At 48.6% G+C, this 14112-nt stretch overlaps 1 protein-coding gene across 1 annotated transcript in view; it reads left to right on the top strand.

Moving 5' to 3' along the window:
* LOC144155085 (MAM and LDL-receptor class A domain-containing protein 2-like) overlaps nucleotides 1–14112 on the top strand; it is a 139104-nt gene that overhangs the window by 70035 nt on the left and 54957 nt on the right. Inside the window, exons 24-29 of the mRNA XM_077686329.1 lie at nucleotides 7447–7668; nucleotides 9193–9225; nucleotides 9361–9507; nucleotides 10920–11058; nucleotides 11964–12084; nucleotides 13174–13255. Of these exons, the coding sequence (XP_077542455.1) occupies nucleotides 7447–7668; nucleotides 9193–9225; nucleotides 9361–9507; nucleotides 10920–11058; nucleotides 11964–12084; nucleotides 13174–13255 (744 nt within the window). The remainder of the gene's footprint in view (nucleotides 1–7446; nucleotides 7669–9192; nucleotides 9226–9360; nucleotides 9508–10919; nucleotides 11059–11963; nucleotides 12085–13173; nucleotides 13256–14112) is intronic.

Here is a 14112-nt window from a genome sequence, read left to right as displayed (position 1 = left end):
ATCTATTGGCCCAGCAATCTCCTCCCGCAAGAATTATGAACATCCGTTCACTATCACCGAAACTACGCGCTATGAGATATCGCGCATAATCGCTCCCTCTTGTTGGGTACGGGGAGGCCGACCCGAGCCGAGCTCCATCGCCTCCGACATACGTGTGGTAGCGTGCTATGAAGCGAGCGTCCAGCCGCTATTGCAGCCGTGAAGAAGTCCAGAAGCCGTAGGCTAACGTGACTGTTTACTTCATAGCGAGAGATGAGCCGAAACCAAAGAACAATGCCCCGACGGGCGAGGTTACAGTACAGGACTCGAGCAGAGTGACATCATAGATTTACTGTTCAAACAGGAATGAGTTATAGCGCTTGAGGGGCTCGTATTTATACCCAAAAGTTCCAATGGTCAAAACAGCGTTCCCTCTAGATTGTGCACACGCCACGAACGTGACATACAGACACCACACTCTTTCCAGAGTTTGTGAGCAGTCGGTAGCAGCGGCGCACGCTGAGTGCGAGAGAGGGGCCAGAGGAGGTCTCTCCAGCGGACGCGGGGCTTCTGTGTCCTTGGGGCAGGTCAGGGCCTGTTGCGTCGGCACGCCATCGAATGTTGATCGCGCCGATGGATAGGCGCCAGAGATCCTGGGCTTGTCGAGACGTGAAAGCGTGAGTCACCAACAGAGAGGGCCTCCCTGAAAGGCGCACGTAGTGGAGGCTTCGAGGCTTCGCCTCACAGCCGAGGAGTATTGAAACGAAGCCCAGCGGTGGGCTCAATCGTAACACCTTCTCCGCCGGGGGTCCGAGATCCCGATGGGTAAGGGTCTTCAACCGTTGTCCGGAGGGATGCTTTCGGAGAAAAGTGCTCGCCAGATGCTCGACTCCAGGCCTGGGCTGTACGACACCGCGCCGAAGCTTCACCGGGCCGGTCACTGGACGAGTAGTGGCTTGCCAAGAACGTATCTGGCGTGGTCTGGCAAGCAACAGAACAACACAGGAAGACACAACCGCATCGCCGGCAAGTGCGAAGACAAATCCACACTGAAGCTCCACCAGGCTTTTAGTTGCGATAACATACGCTAATAACTAACTACACTAGTTATATTTTAGCCCAGCAGTACTTTAGACAAGTGCACAAACTTGAAAGGTGACATTTCGCGTGATTGGAAATGTCCCACACAAAAAAATGTAATCGTAAAGGGCGAAACCTACTTCAGGAAAAACAATAAAATTGAGAAGGTCAGGCGTCTACAGGCCACTTCTCGCGCTGAGAACTGCTATTTGAGCTCTCGTCATTGCCCTGAGCTTTCCCCTGTTTCAATCGCACCTTAGGTGCGCCCATTCTCTGAACGCGACTGCGACCGGTCGAAAGGACATCAGCCTTCTTCCGAGACGTGTCTCGAGCACGCGGAGAAAACTGCTCTGCTTTTCAGCGCTCGAGCAAGGCGTGCGCTTTCGTTCTCGGCCGCTGCGTGGTCCGCTGAGACCCGGCGCAAAGTGAGCGTGCGGCGCTGCCACTCGGCAGGCGCTCATGAGAGCTCTTGCCGCATTTGTTTGCGACACTGTCGGCAAGCGAACACCGCAGGATGCTTTCGCTTTCCTTTCCGGCTGTCAAGGCCAATCTATGCACGGGCGGCCCGGTCTCAGGAGACGGCTCACCCCCACGCGACACCGGAATGGTTACGTGCTCGGCTGTCCGTTGCCTGACATCGAGTATCTGAGTTTCAGGTGGAACGCTAGGGACTCGCTCCGTTGCGGCGTCGTCGTTAAGCTTAGCTGCACCGTAAAAATGTTCAGTGTCTCGACTGCCGGCTCTGCCACAGCGTTGCTCGGTTCGGAGCTCGCGTCCAGATAAACACCCGCCATTTCAACAGACTCGTGTTGCCCCCTTTCGCTAACGTCACAGTTTAGGCTTTCCCGCGGAACGTCGGTAGCCTGTGAACTGAGCGCGTTCGGGTCGACAGCCGTTTTCAAGGCCTCCCATGAAGCCGCGCACTTCGAACACGACGACGAAACATGTCCGCTCCCTGTAGGGTCCTTACCACGGTGGAGGAATATTCCTCCACCGTGGTCCTTACACACAGTGTACTTACGCTGCCCTCTGTCATGAGCCTCCGGAAATGCCCCATCCGCGCTATCTGTCTGAGTCTCGCCATTCCTCTCAGAGGTGGCGACACTGTCGTTACTTGAGCCCTTCGCAGCGAGCCCAGCTGATTCTTTCCTCAGCAGTTTCTCAACATTGTACCCCTTGTCGCGTAACAGCTGATCCGACCTGTTCGAGAATAGGTACCTGTATTCCGGAAGAAGTTGTGGGGATACTGCCGCCTGCGTGCGTGAAGAGTTCACCAAACGGACCTCCGATGCTGACCTTGGCAATCGGCAGGCGTACGTTTCGTGCTGCTACGGCCTGCTTCACCCAAACACACTGTCCCGTCAGCTGATCCGGTTCAACGTACGAAGGGTGGATCATGTCTACCGTCGCCGCGGAGTCGCGAAAAACTCGGCACGGTTTACGGTTGACTACTAGCTCACGTACGTACGGCTCTAGAAACTGCCTGCTGCCCTCACTCTGATCTAGCACGTGAAAGACAAGTTTTCCCTTCTTGCAACTCGCAGCGAAATGTCCCGTCTCGCCGCAGTTGTAACACGCAGCCTGTCTGCGTGCTTTAAAAGCTTTCTTTCTGCGCTGCTCCTCAGCGTCTTCTGCTCTCTTTTCGTTTTCGCGGCCAGTTTCTTTATCCACAGCAACGACTTCCCTTGCTCCACCGTCTTCCTGGGGAGCTCTGCCTTTAGGCCCTGACTTATGAGGCCTCTGCCTGAACTCTTGTTGGCCGTCTTTCGGCCCCTGCGCACCTCGACGTGCGACGAACTCGTCGGCTAGCTGAGCTGCATGATCCACAGTATTTACCCCTGGCCTGTCTTGCACCCAAAGTCTCAGGTTTTCTGGTAGACGGCGGTAAAACTGCTCGAGACCGAAGCACTCAACTACCTTGTCGTGCCCTCCGAAAGCCTTTGCCTCTTTGAGCCACTCTTCCATGTTAGCCCTCAGCTTATAGGCGAACTCCGAGTACGACTCGCCCTGAGATTTCTCAGCTTCACGGAATTTCTGGCGAAATGCCTCTGCCGACAGCCTGTACTTACGCAGGAGGCTCGACTTGACTTTCTCGAAGTCCTCCGCCTCCTTCTTTGGCAAGCGGGCCATCACGTCTGATGCCTCAACTGGCAAAAGCGTAAGCAGCTTTTGCGGCCATGAGTCTCGGCTAAACTGGGCCCTATCGCACGTACGCTCGAAGTTGACCAAAAATAGACCGATGTCTTCTCCTACCTTGTACTGTCGCATTAGGTCACTCATTCGTAACGTAAGTCGTTCAGTCGCCGCAGACTGCACGCTTGGCGCGCTGCTGTCACTCTCACGCCTAGATCGAGATGCCTCGATCTCGAGACGCTTCATTTCCAGCTCATGCTGTCGCTTTCTTTCCTCCTGCTCGAGTAGGAGTTTCTCATGCTCTCGTCTCTTTTCCTCCTGTTGTTTTATTTCCTCGCATTCCTGTTTCTGCAACTCGAGCTCCTGTTCTCGCTTTTTCTCCTCGCGTTCCTCACGCTGGCGCTCAGCCTCTGCCTCTGCGGCCTGACGTTTCGCGGTCTCCGTGCCATTGATCAGCACAATGCATTCCGACAGCTCCTCATCATCAGCCCCGACAGCAAATATAGCCTGTATCAGCTCTGGCTTTCTCAGCGCGTCCGTAACATCCAAGCGCAAGCTCCAACTACTGCGGTTTTTTCAACGCCTTCAAATTCATGGCCGGTCTAGAGTACTGCTTTCCCACTGCTGCAAAAATGTTTTGCGCGAATAACCCACGCGACAAAAACACACGCTCTACCAGCTATCCTCAGAAGCCTGGTAAAACTCAGTGAAGAAAAGTCCCGCACTCACCCTTGACCGCCGTGAATTCTGGGAAGTCCGAAGCCGCCTTGACGTCCGTGGTGTTGGATCTCGCACCGCTGGCTCCAGGTGTTACGAAGTTGCCATCCCACCGCTGCCACCAGTTGTTGGGTACGGAGAGGCCGACCCGAGCCGAGCTCCGTCGCCTCTGACATACGTGTGGTAGCGTGGTATGAAGCGAGCGGCCAGCCGCTGTTGCAGCCGTGAAGTCCAAAAGCCGTAGGCTAACGTAACTGTTTACTTCATACTAAGAGATGAGCCGAAACCAAAGAACAATGCCCCGACGGGCGAGGTTACAGTACAGGACTCGAGCAGAGTGACAGCATTGATTCACTGCTCAAACAGGAGTGAGTTATAGCGCTTGAGGGGCTCGTATTTATACCCAAAAGCGCCAACGGTCAAAACAGCGTTCCCTCTAGATTGTGCACACGCCACGAACGTCCCAGACACACACCACACTCTTTCCAGAGTTCGTGAGCAGGCGGTAGCAGCGGCGCACGCTGAGTCCGAGGGGCGAGAGGAGGTCTCTCCAGCGGACGCGGGGATTCTGTGTCCTTAGGGCAGGTCTGGGCCTGTTGCATCGGCACGCCATCGAATGTTGACGCGCCGATAGATAGGCGCCAGAGATCCTGGGCTTGTCGAGACGTGAAAGCGTGAGTCACCGACAGGAAGGGCCTGCCTGAAAGGAGCACGTAGTGGAGGCTTCGCCGCACAGCCGAGGAGTATTGAAACGAAGCCCAGCGGCGGGCTCAATCATAACGCTCAACTCGACTGCGGACAACACGACGAAAGCTGCGCTCTTTCTCCCGGAGAGGGGGCCGCTCGCGGAGTTCTCTTCCGCGGCCTTCGATATATCACAGGTCGGGGAGTTTTCTCCTTTTCTCCGCAACGTGGAGTGGTCTGTTTCCGGTCTGGTGCCGCAAAAAAGCAGGCATGGGTGCCTGCTTGCAAGCAAGCGCTCCGGCTGGTAGGGCATTTTTGAATCAATAAACGTTTGTTGTCGAGTGATCTGGTTGAAAGGGAAGTATTTAACTCATCACTCAAACTCCGCGCGCACTCAAAGCACAAAAGAAACGGCAAAACTCTGCCTAAAGGTTCAGGCATAGAAGTTCGCACACACCGCTGACGACGGCTGATCGTCATAGGAAATGCGAGAAATTAGCCGCGAAATTGACCAGTGACAGCCGATAGGAGAGCCATGGCCTCAATTACGTCGTTTAGGCCATGCCAGGGGTGCATAATGAAAAGAACTGAAGAGAGCGCGGTTGGTTTTTTCGCGCCTTTCACAGCGATTTGCGAGCTCACCGCTCCACGTGCATGTGTAATATTTGGCTCAGGTATTTCTTGTAGTGTAAGCTAAGCGTCGCGCAGGTTTACTTCCACTGTTCAAAGAGTGTTGCAGGGTCCTTTTTAAAAAGTGCTTCTTTTCTCCGTGCTATACTTGGCCGACAGTGAAAAAGCAGCATACCTTCCTTCTTAAAAATCGTGACACAATGCTGCGAGCGCGTGCTACTCTATGCGTTTGTAACACCTTGGTAAGCTTCAGATTAAGTGAGCAGGGTTCAGACTACGGCTCAGATTTCTTGTTTTCAGCCCTCGTAGAGCTTGCGCTCAAAGTAATTGATTGATTCATTCAGTAATTGCTTGGTGCATGCCCCAGCCTGCACGGGGATTATAAAGCGCTGTACAATACAGCACTGCGTGCCATTCTGTGAATATCTATCACTTTGTTAGACTAACACCAGCAACTACTGGGCATGAGGCGGCGAGTACTAACGTTTTGGATTGAAGTCTTAATTACGCCAACCTATATACGCAGCTTGGCGTACGCAACTCAGTACAATGAGTACTCTTTCCATCTGGTTGACGACGTTAGAACTTGAAAGCGTGACATTAGGAATAACGTCCTTGAGTCTTACAACGTGCCAAGCGACGTCATATTTGTTGTAGATCGGGCTGCGCGTACCAGTTGACTGCGTTAGACCTAAAAGTGGGACGCGGGCTGCCGCTGGCCCTCGATGCATTTGTCTTTTCTGCGCATCAACGCCCACGCATGCGATTTGTATACTGTTAAACACGGGAGGCTTCACCAAAGAGGGTTCGCGAAACAGGTCTTAAGAACTTCCCGCGAAACCTTCAGAGATAGGCTAACATATTTTCGCACTGAAACAAATGGCCGCCGAATATTCAGAAAATAAATGCCTAGAAATCAAATCCCTACCATGTTAGATAGACTATCTGCACCGTGTTTTTTCGATAATAAGCATCCTATTTTTGCGAGCCCATGGTGCTTAAAATTGAAATGCAAATTCAGTTTATTTTTCGCTTTTTCTGAAAATCTAGGAATAAAATGCTGTTTTTATAAGCTTGGCTGGGTACCATCCCTCTTCACAAGGCAGAGAGAGCGGTCAGTGTGCAGTTGATTAGCGCAATTTCGCATGAAAAAAAAAAAGATAAGTGCATAAAAATATTTTCATCGTTCTTATGTAGAAAAAAAGAACGGCAAATAGAAAACGCATAAGTGCGAAATCCCAGTAAACTACACTGCTGATTGCCATAATTATTCAACACCATTGCAGCAAAATCAAAGAGCTAGGAAAAATCAAGTATGGCAAAAAATCAAGGCAAAAGTAAGGCAAAAAAAAAGCAAATTAAGGCAAAAAAGTAAGGCAACAAGCTTCGCTTCAAAAAGAATCGAGGGTTGCTTAGATTGAAAGCACATACAGGTTTATTTCCCTTTTTTTCAGACCGATGGTTTTTTTGGCTCTTCTTTTGGGTTTAGCATTCGCCGTGGTTTTGTCGCTTAGTGCGCCACGGTATCACCCAGAACAGCTGCGCATACGCTGCCGTAAGAGCAAAGGAAAGGGGCAAAACAGCCGAGCCTACGCCAACTCGGCATTGTGAATGAGTGTTTAGTGGTGTGTGAGTGCCGTGGAACCAACCAAAGTGCTAGTGACATATAATGATGGAATAAGTACTTAGTCAACTGAAGCTCACAATTGTACGTTACCAAGTGCACCAACGTCGGCATGAACATCGATAAACTTCAGCACAACCTTCATTAGAAGCTTCGCTACACATATATTTCAGCATATGCATTGTATTTGCGAGTTTTTAAAACATTCTATTTGGTCGTGTAGAAGGTCAAGGGGTGCTTATAATTGCGAAAACAGAAATCCTTGAGGCATTCGACTACTGCGAGGAAGTTGATGTTGAAAACGTTTATTAAGAAAAGAGGGGAAGGGAGTTGGGTTAAAAAGTGGAGCACTGGGTGGCCATCCTAGGAAGAAAAGAAGAAAAATAGCCCAACAAGTTTTTTTCTCCTTTTTTTTGCGTTTTAATACTATATAAGTAGAAGATCGGTTTAAAGCTACACGTACGCTCTGTGAGTGTCGTTTTTTGGGGTTTTGTACTTTGCTAATTAACAAACCATCCAGAAAATTTCGGTTCATTCACGGGGTTCTGTGTTCGACACCCCGCTCGTGTAGTTGCAAACAAACGGGCAGTTTGGCGCAGCCTTCCAGACCTTCCAAGTCCACCAGCTTCTGCTACTCAGCAGCGGGTCCCGTCGGCTGCTGCTCGCTGACCTGTCCTCGGCCGACCAGTGGCAGGAAGTGACGCTGTCCCTGCATCCAGCTGACGAGAGCCAGCTCGAGATCAGCCTCATAGGGTCCCGAAGCCCGCAGGGCCAAGGACTCGCGGCAATCGCCAGAATACGCGTCACGCCGGGTTCCAAAGGTGAAGGAAAATTAGGCAGCACGATAAACCGGATACAGTATGAATTTAACGCTTTCAGTCCTCATTTTTTTCTTTCTGTCGAAAAGATTTTTTCTGTGTGTTTTAATTATTATTTGGACCCTACGAGCTTACGAACTTAAAATTGAGCTTCTGATGAAAATAATTAGCGATACACAAGCATGACATCTAATTAGTTCATAGGCAATTAAAATTTTAAATGTTGACCGAAAATTTTTTTGCTTGTTTTCCTACATTTTCAAAATCACTGAACCCACCTACAAACATAAAGCTGGTAGTGCAGGTATTTTTAGATTTACAGCCATACCATCAAACTAGGACTGCAGTCCCTGGGGTCACCCCGATGTCAGCCTGGTCTTCACTGCCATGCTTTTCTCTTTCTAATGCTGAGTTGTAGCAAAAAACAAACATTGGTGATATCTATCGTAAGAGGTATCCTTGAAGAACTATTTTTTAGAAAACTAGCTGTTTTTGTTTTGTTCCCAATTGCTAGAACTTTGGGTAGACCCTTTACATACGACACCAGGGCCGAAAGTGACAATATAATATAATATAATATAATATAATATAATATAATATAATATAATATAATATAATATAATATAATATAATATAATATAATATAATATAATATAATAATAATATAACATCTTGTAAAATTTGAAGCATTTCACTTTAGGAATGTTGAACTTGCATCGTTTCGGTAATTGTGTGAACAAAGTCAGGCTATACTTTTTCACCACACAATAAAATAAAAAAAAAACATGTAATGTAACTATAGATTAAAATTGTGTAATCTATTGCAATTTAATGTTTTCTGTAAATGCAAAGAAAATATTGTTATAAAGAAGGGGTTGCCTGGGGGAAAATTACTGCGCTAGCATGCATGTCTAGGAAAGCTTGTGTGTGTGTGTGTGTGTGTGTGTGTGTGTGTGTGTGTGTGTGTGTGTGTGTGTGTGTGTGTGTGTGTGTGTGTGTGTGTGTGTGTGTGTGTGTGTGTGTGTGTGTGTGTGTGTGTGTGTGTGTGTGTGTGTGTGTGTGTGTGTGTGTGTGTGTGTGTGTGTGTGTGTGTGTGTGTGTGTGTGTGTGTGTGTGAGAGAGAGAGAGAGAGAGAGAGAGAGAGAGAGAGAGAGAGAGAGAGAGAGAGAGAGAGAGAGAGAGATGGGGGAGGGGGGAGGCGGTGGAGGCTGGTATTTGCACTTATGCGGGATCTTATTTCTCAACGTTTGTCGATTCAAATATAAAAAAAACAGGTGTACCTACCCACTTTAAATTAATGACGCGTCGATGTTGTGTACAACTAGCATAGTAATAAATCCTTTGGGAAAAATTTTGATCGATGTTTTTTTTTGCTTATTACGTTTAGTATTGGGGAAGTTGGGGCTTTACAATATGTTTTATTCAAATAGTTGTCTGTTCAGCAAAAAAAAAGAAAAAAACTTCGGACATATTTTTGAATTATTTCGTCCATAAAAGCTAACCTTGCGTGTCAATCGCCAATTTCAGATGTCTCGGACCGAGTAGGAAAGGCAACCGTAGGTAAGCGAACCTCACTGGAGCAGCGACCGAGAGTCGTTCGCCCGCCCACTCCGAAGCGCCGAGGTTTATGTGCTTTTTGTGTCAACAGACAGGGACAGGCTTTCTTTCCTCATTTTTAACCCTCATTTCTCCCAGATCTGAGCTGCGACTTCGAGGAGGGCAGCTTTTGCCTCTGGAAGCCCGACGTGGACGCGACAGCTCAGTTGCGGTGGTCGCTAAATGATCCAGCTAAAGGAAGACCCACTATCCCCCTATTCGACCATACCACAATAAGTGCGAATGGTAAGACACGTACAAACGTAGTCGCGGCACCATTTTAGCTTGCGCTTGGAATATAGCGCAAAGTGGCAGAACACGGAACATGAAACGCAACCAGGAGTGCTTCCTTGCGACTAAACGTTGCTAGCCATGAGATAGGTACGCATGAAGTTGGATTATGAGCACTGCGCAAAGCGAAACAAAAACAAATGCAACAATATCTACGCATGATTAATTCGCCTGATCACCATGAACATTCGGCGCACACAAAGACAAACGCCACGTTAGTATGTTTATTGCGTGATTCCGTTGGTCGCTGTCGACGATGGCTGCTGTTATCTGCGGCAGCAACCAACGGAAATGAACTATTAGTCTACTATCAGCCTAATAGCGCGGCGTCTGTCTTCGGGCTCACCGGCTTGGAGTTTAGGAGACATGGATGTAGCTCCGAGTGGACGCTGCCTAATAAACGTTGGCCTAAATAACCTACTACGTGAGCATGTAAATTCGCTAATATTTGGCACTGGAACCAACCTGGCCACGCACTGCGACGATTGCGGCTTTTTATTGATCCGACTTGTGTGTAAAGGAATGTCGAGACCAGCGTGGGTGCGAAATTTTTGGAGACTTTATAATTTTCAAGCAAAAAGTCACTTGCGTGGTCATGCTGCCGGTGGGCCTACTCGGCATAAAGTTGCCATATCTTAGTCACTGTGAACCACGTTATTAGGGAACGCTTTTCGTATAAACATTCCTTTGGTTTATCAGTGTGCGCTCCGTTCATGCTCTATTGAAAATAGCTTCAATGGTGCGTCATTGCTTGCAAAGATCTCCTCCTATAAGCTACCATTTTCTTTGGTGGACATTTAGCAGCACATGAAAAGTGATGCAACCGAGGACAAACCCAGAATAGGAATGACCTAGATGTGATGTCGCAACGGCAGGCAAGATAGACGCTAACTTGCGCGCAGACAAAAACTGCAATTCGAAGTGGTCTGGTATGAAAGAAGCGTGCGCTTCTATAACACCAGCGGCAGGTGAAAGCGGTGTGTGTATGCATAAAACTATGCTTGTACGTGTGTGCATAGATGTGAGAGTGCAGCAGCGCTAGTAATCGGAGCACAAGTATAAGGTTGCCCAGCATTCGTATTCTTACGCCGACCTTGTAGAACACTGTGTTGTCTTTACCCCGTTACTCCTCTTTCCGCGAGTGCTGTTCGCAAACAAGCGAGAGGCTTCCATCTGGTTACATAAAATAACAAGAGTAAAAAATTAGGGGTCCCGCTGTAATCATGTCCCGGTTCTCTCGATCGGATTGTGCTCCCGTGGTGCCCGTACTGCAAACAAAAGGATGGCGGGAGGGTATCCGCGTACCACGGCTTCTTGATCATTTGTTCTTAAACGATCAAGCTACCTCACATTCTCTTCTCCCCCAGGTAGCTTCATATTTGCTGAGAACAACGGCTCCGCTGCTTCCGTGGCTCGCATCAAGAGCACGACTTTTCCTCTCAATTCCACGTCCAGCAGCCTCTGTCTCTCGTTCTGGTACTTCACGCTCACTGACCGCAACAGCAGGTGCGTTCCCTTCGCGCTCCTCGTGGCCACTTCGGATGTATGCACTGCGCGAACACAGTAGCGCTGCAAGTGCGACTCTTCGCTCTAGACAAAGGTTTTGTCGGGGTAATAAGACCGGAATAGCCGAGTTCGCATAGATCACGCTTGTGCCTAATAATGTCCTTGGAACAAATTTTAAACGTTAATCACGCGACCGACCTTGACACAACGGCCCTTACCCTTCTGCAGGCAAGTCTGCCTGACAACTACGTATTTCATTTTGGGATGACCCAAAAGGTATAGGACAAACCTGCTGCACACTGCACAGCTCAGTGCCTTCGGCAAAACGTTCGAAAATTTTAACTCTTCAGACTTTTGAAAGGTGCACCACAGACGTCTTAGTATAAAATTACACACTGGTATTTATGCTTCAGGCATGCAATGTGTAGCAGAACACTCAGTTTGATGTGCAAGGATTTCAGCTGGCGCCAAAACGTATATATAAACGGCTTACTTAGCAAGAATAAATAAGAGGTCAATTGACGATATTTCGCATTACGGAACATCGTAGCATACGCGAGGACGCAAGACATAAATGAACTAGCAGCACCATCTTTGTAGTGTTGCATTTTCGCGTCTGCTCGTGTCTGTCGTACGTTTTTGCCCACCGTGATTAGTTAAACTGTTACTACGTATAAATCATTCTACCTCCCACAAAAAAGCATCAAATGCAAATAACGCACAAAATGCTGCTGTATATTTCCCGATTGCCTTTGTCGTTGCCTGTCTCTTGCTCCTTCTTGTTGAAGCAACTGCGTATTTCACACATAGCTTTTCTCATTTTTTAACGCCGATCAATGTCTGCGTTCACTTCGAAGAGTGGCGTATATATGGTACGTCTTATAACGTAGACATCGTTTTTTCAGCCTTAACGTGACCATAGCGCCCTCGAGCTCCGACCCTTGGTTCCAGCCGGGCGCTCGAGTGGTCACATGGGTGCCAGCTCAGGCACACTTCTCCGGTCTGGCGGCCGTCAACGAAGTGCAGGTGAGAAGACAGGAAATCAGCTACAATTACAGCGTGCTTCGTACTTTACGTGTTAATATTTTGGGACAAAGCATCAACGCACGAATAGGCGACCCCGCTGAGCAACAAACATGTCTTATATTACGACGAGTGTTGTTAAGATATCACACGAACTACACAGCAAGGAAGAGGCCGCAGTGTACAGTGAAATGAAACTTGAGAGCAAGATGGTCACCTAAAAGGGAAAGGTTGCCGAAGAGTGTCCTGTTCGTGGTGAGGTGTGGTAGCTGCAGTGATTGCCAGTTTAAACATTGTGCTACCCGTGGTTAAAGGTTAAGTTTGGCTATTTAGACCACCCGCCCAACCGGCAGGTGGGGAGATTCCCAGCCGCGCTCAAAGAAACAGGAACACCAACGTGAAGCAATGGCTTTTGCGCAAATCGATGCGCCCCAAGCACGTCGATTTAACTCTTTTAATCTCTTTAGTTTATTTTAAAGAATGACCTCTTTATTCTGAAGGCCATGGATCACCAGCAGACATTCTATGGAAGGAGGTCGGAAAAGCGCCAGTGGGAGGGGACACTTTAGTACACAGGAAGCTTCCGCCTGCGGAACATTCTTGTCGGCAGAAGCCATCACTTCACCCGCAGCTGGTGTGCGCGCTTTCGTGGAGCCCAACTGTCACCTCACCCGAAGGCACCATCCATCTCGCCAGCCTGCGAATGCCATTAGGACATGAGGCCCAGCAACCTCACACCACCCTAAGCCGCGAGCACTACGATGTTTGTACTGACGATTCCTCCTGCTACCACCCTTCACGAACAACACCGGTCAGCAAGCATGCGCCTCTCTAGTCAGTATTACGCCCCCCAAGATTGCTGTCCCGTTTGATGCTTTGTTCTTGTTGATTTTTCAATGTGTTTCGTTAGATGCTATCTCAATGTTATTTCTCTCTCTATCATTCACTGCTAATTGCCGAATGGCGTCAGATTCCCAGGGATTTGATCAGTCAAAGTATAAACATGAAGTTTTCTCACATCTTCTTTAGCGATAAAATTTTATTGCAGAAACGGCGCCATTTTCTCTCTCCATCATTCTGCTGTTGGTGTAGGTGGTGATCGAGGCAAGCATAACGACCGGGCTAGTCGCCTTGGATGACCTCTCGATGACAGTGGGGTCCTGCCCAACGCCTTGTGAGTCCACTGCCCTTCTTTGCATCCCATCCAACCCGCCGCGGTGACTCAGTGGCTACGGCGTTGCGCTGCTGAGCCTAACGTCGCGGGTTCAATTCCCGGCCGCTGCGGCCGCTTTTTTGATGGAGGCGAAAAACAAAAATGTCCGTGTCACGAGATTTTGGCGCACGTTAAAGATTCCAAGGTGGTCAAAATAATCCGGAGCCCTCCACTACGGCGAGCCTCATCGCCTGTGTTGCGTCGGCGCGTTAAACCTCATAATCAATCAATGCATCCCATGCATGTAGCCGCTATATTTCCCCGTAGTATGCTATAATAAAAGCGGTACGAACTGAGCTCCCAATCAATATAAAAAAGCTACAGATGTATTAGAAAAAAAAACTGATATGCAAATCTATGTTATTCCATTACATAGTATTGTATTGCTTCACCTTAGATGGTGTCGCCGCAGGTATGAGCGAATATTCCAGTTTCAAATGCGAGTCGAATACGGACCACGCAAATGATTCGATTAGAAATTAGGTTTTCGAACTATGCAATTCATGAATAACAAAATAATTCCATATTCTATTTTTTTTTTCAGAATATAATGAAGCTTAGGGCACATCTTCATGCATGCTCTCGCCGCAGGCCGCGTGCTTTATACGCCTTTATACGCTGCGCCGCCTGCCGCCGCTTCTCCGCGGCGTGTACGGGATGAGCGCTGCGTGGCTGATTGGGGCTCATGCAGTGTTTTGGTTCTCTCTCGCTTCTTTTTGTCTTTCCGCGCCGTAAACTTGCTATGGTGATGTCTGTGAGCAAATAGTAAGTTTACTGCACTTTAAAAAACAGTTTCGTCTTGGTAGAGTGCTCCAAAG

Source organism: Haemaphysalis longicornis, unplaced genomic scaffold (assembly GCF_048455015.1).
Source record: "Haemaphysalis longicornis isolate Haplotype H1 unplaced genomic scaffold, Haemaphysalis longicornis Haplotype H1 scaffold_1, whole genome shotgun sequence".
NCBI classification, from domain to species: domain Eukaryota; kingdom Metazoa; phylum Arthropoda; class Arachnida; order Ixodida; family Ixodidae; genus Haemaphysalis; species Haemaphysalis longicornis.
This window is presented reverse-complemented; position numbering and strand designations above follow the sequence as displayed.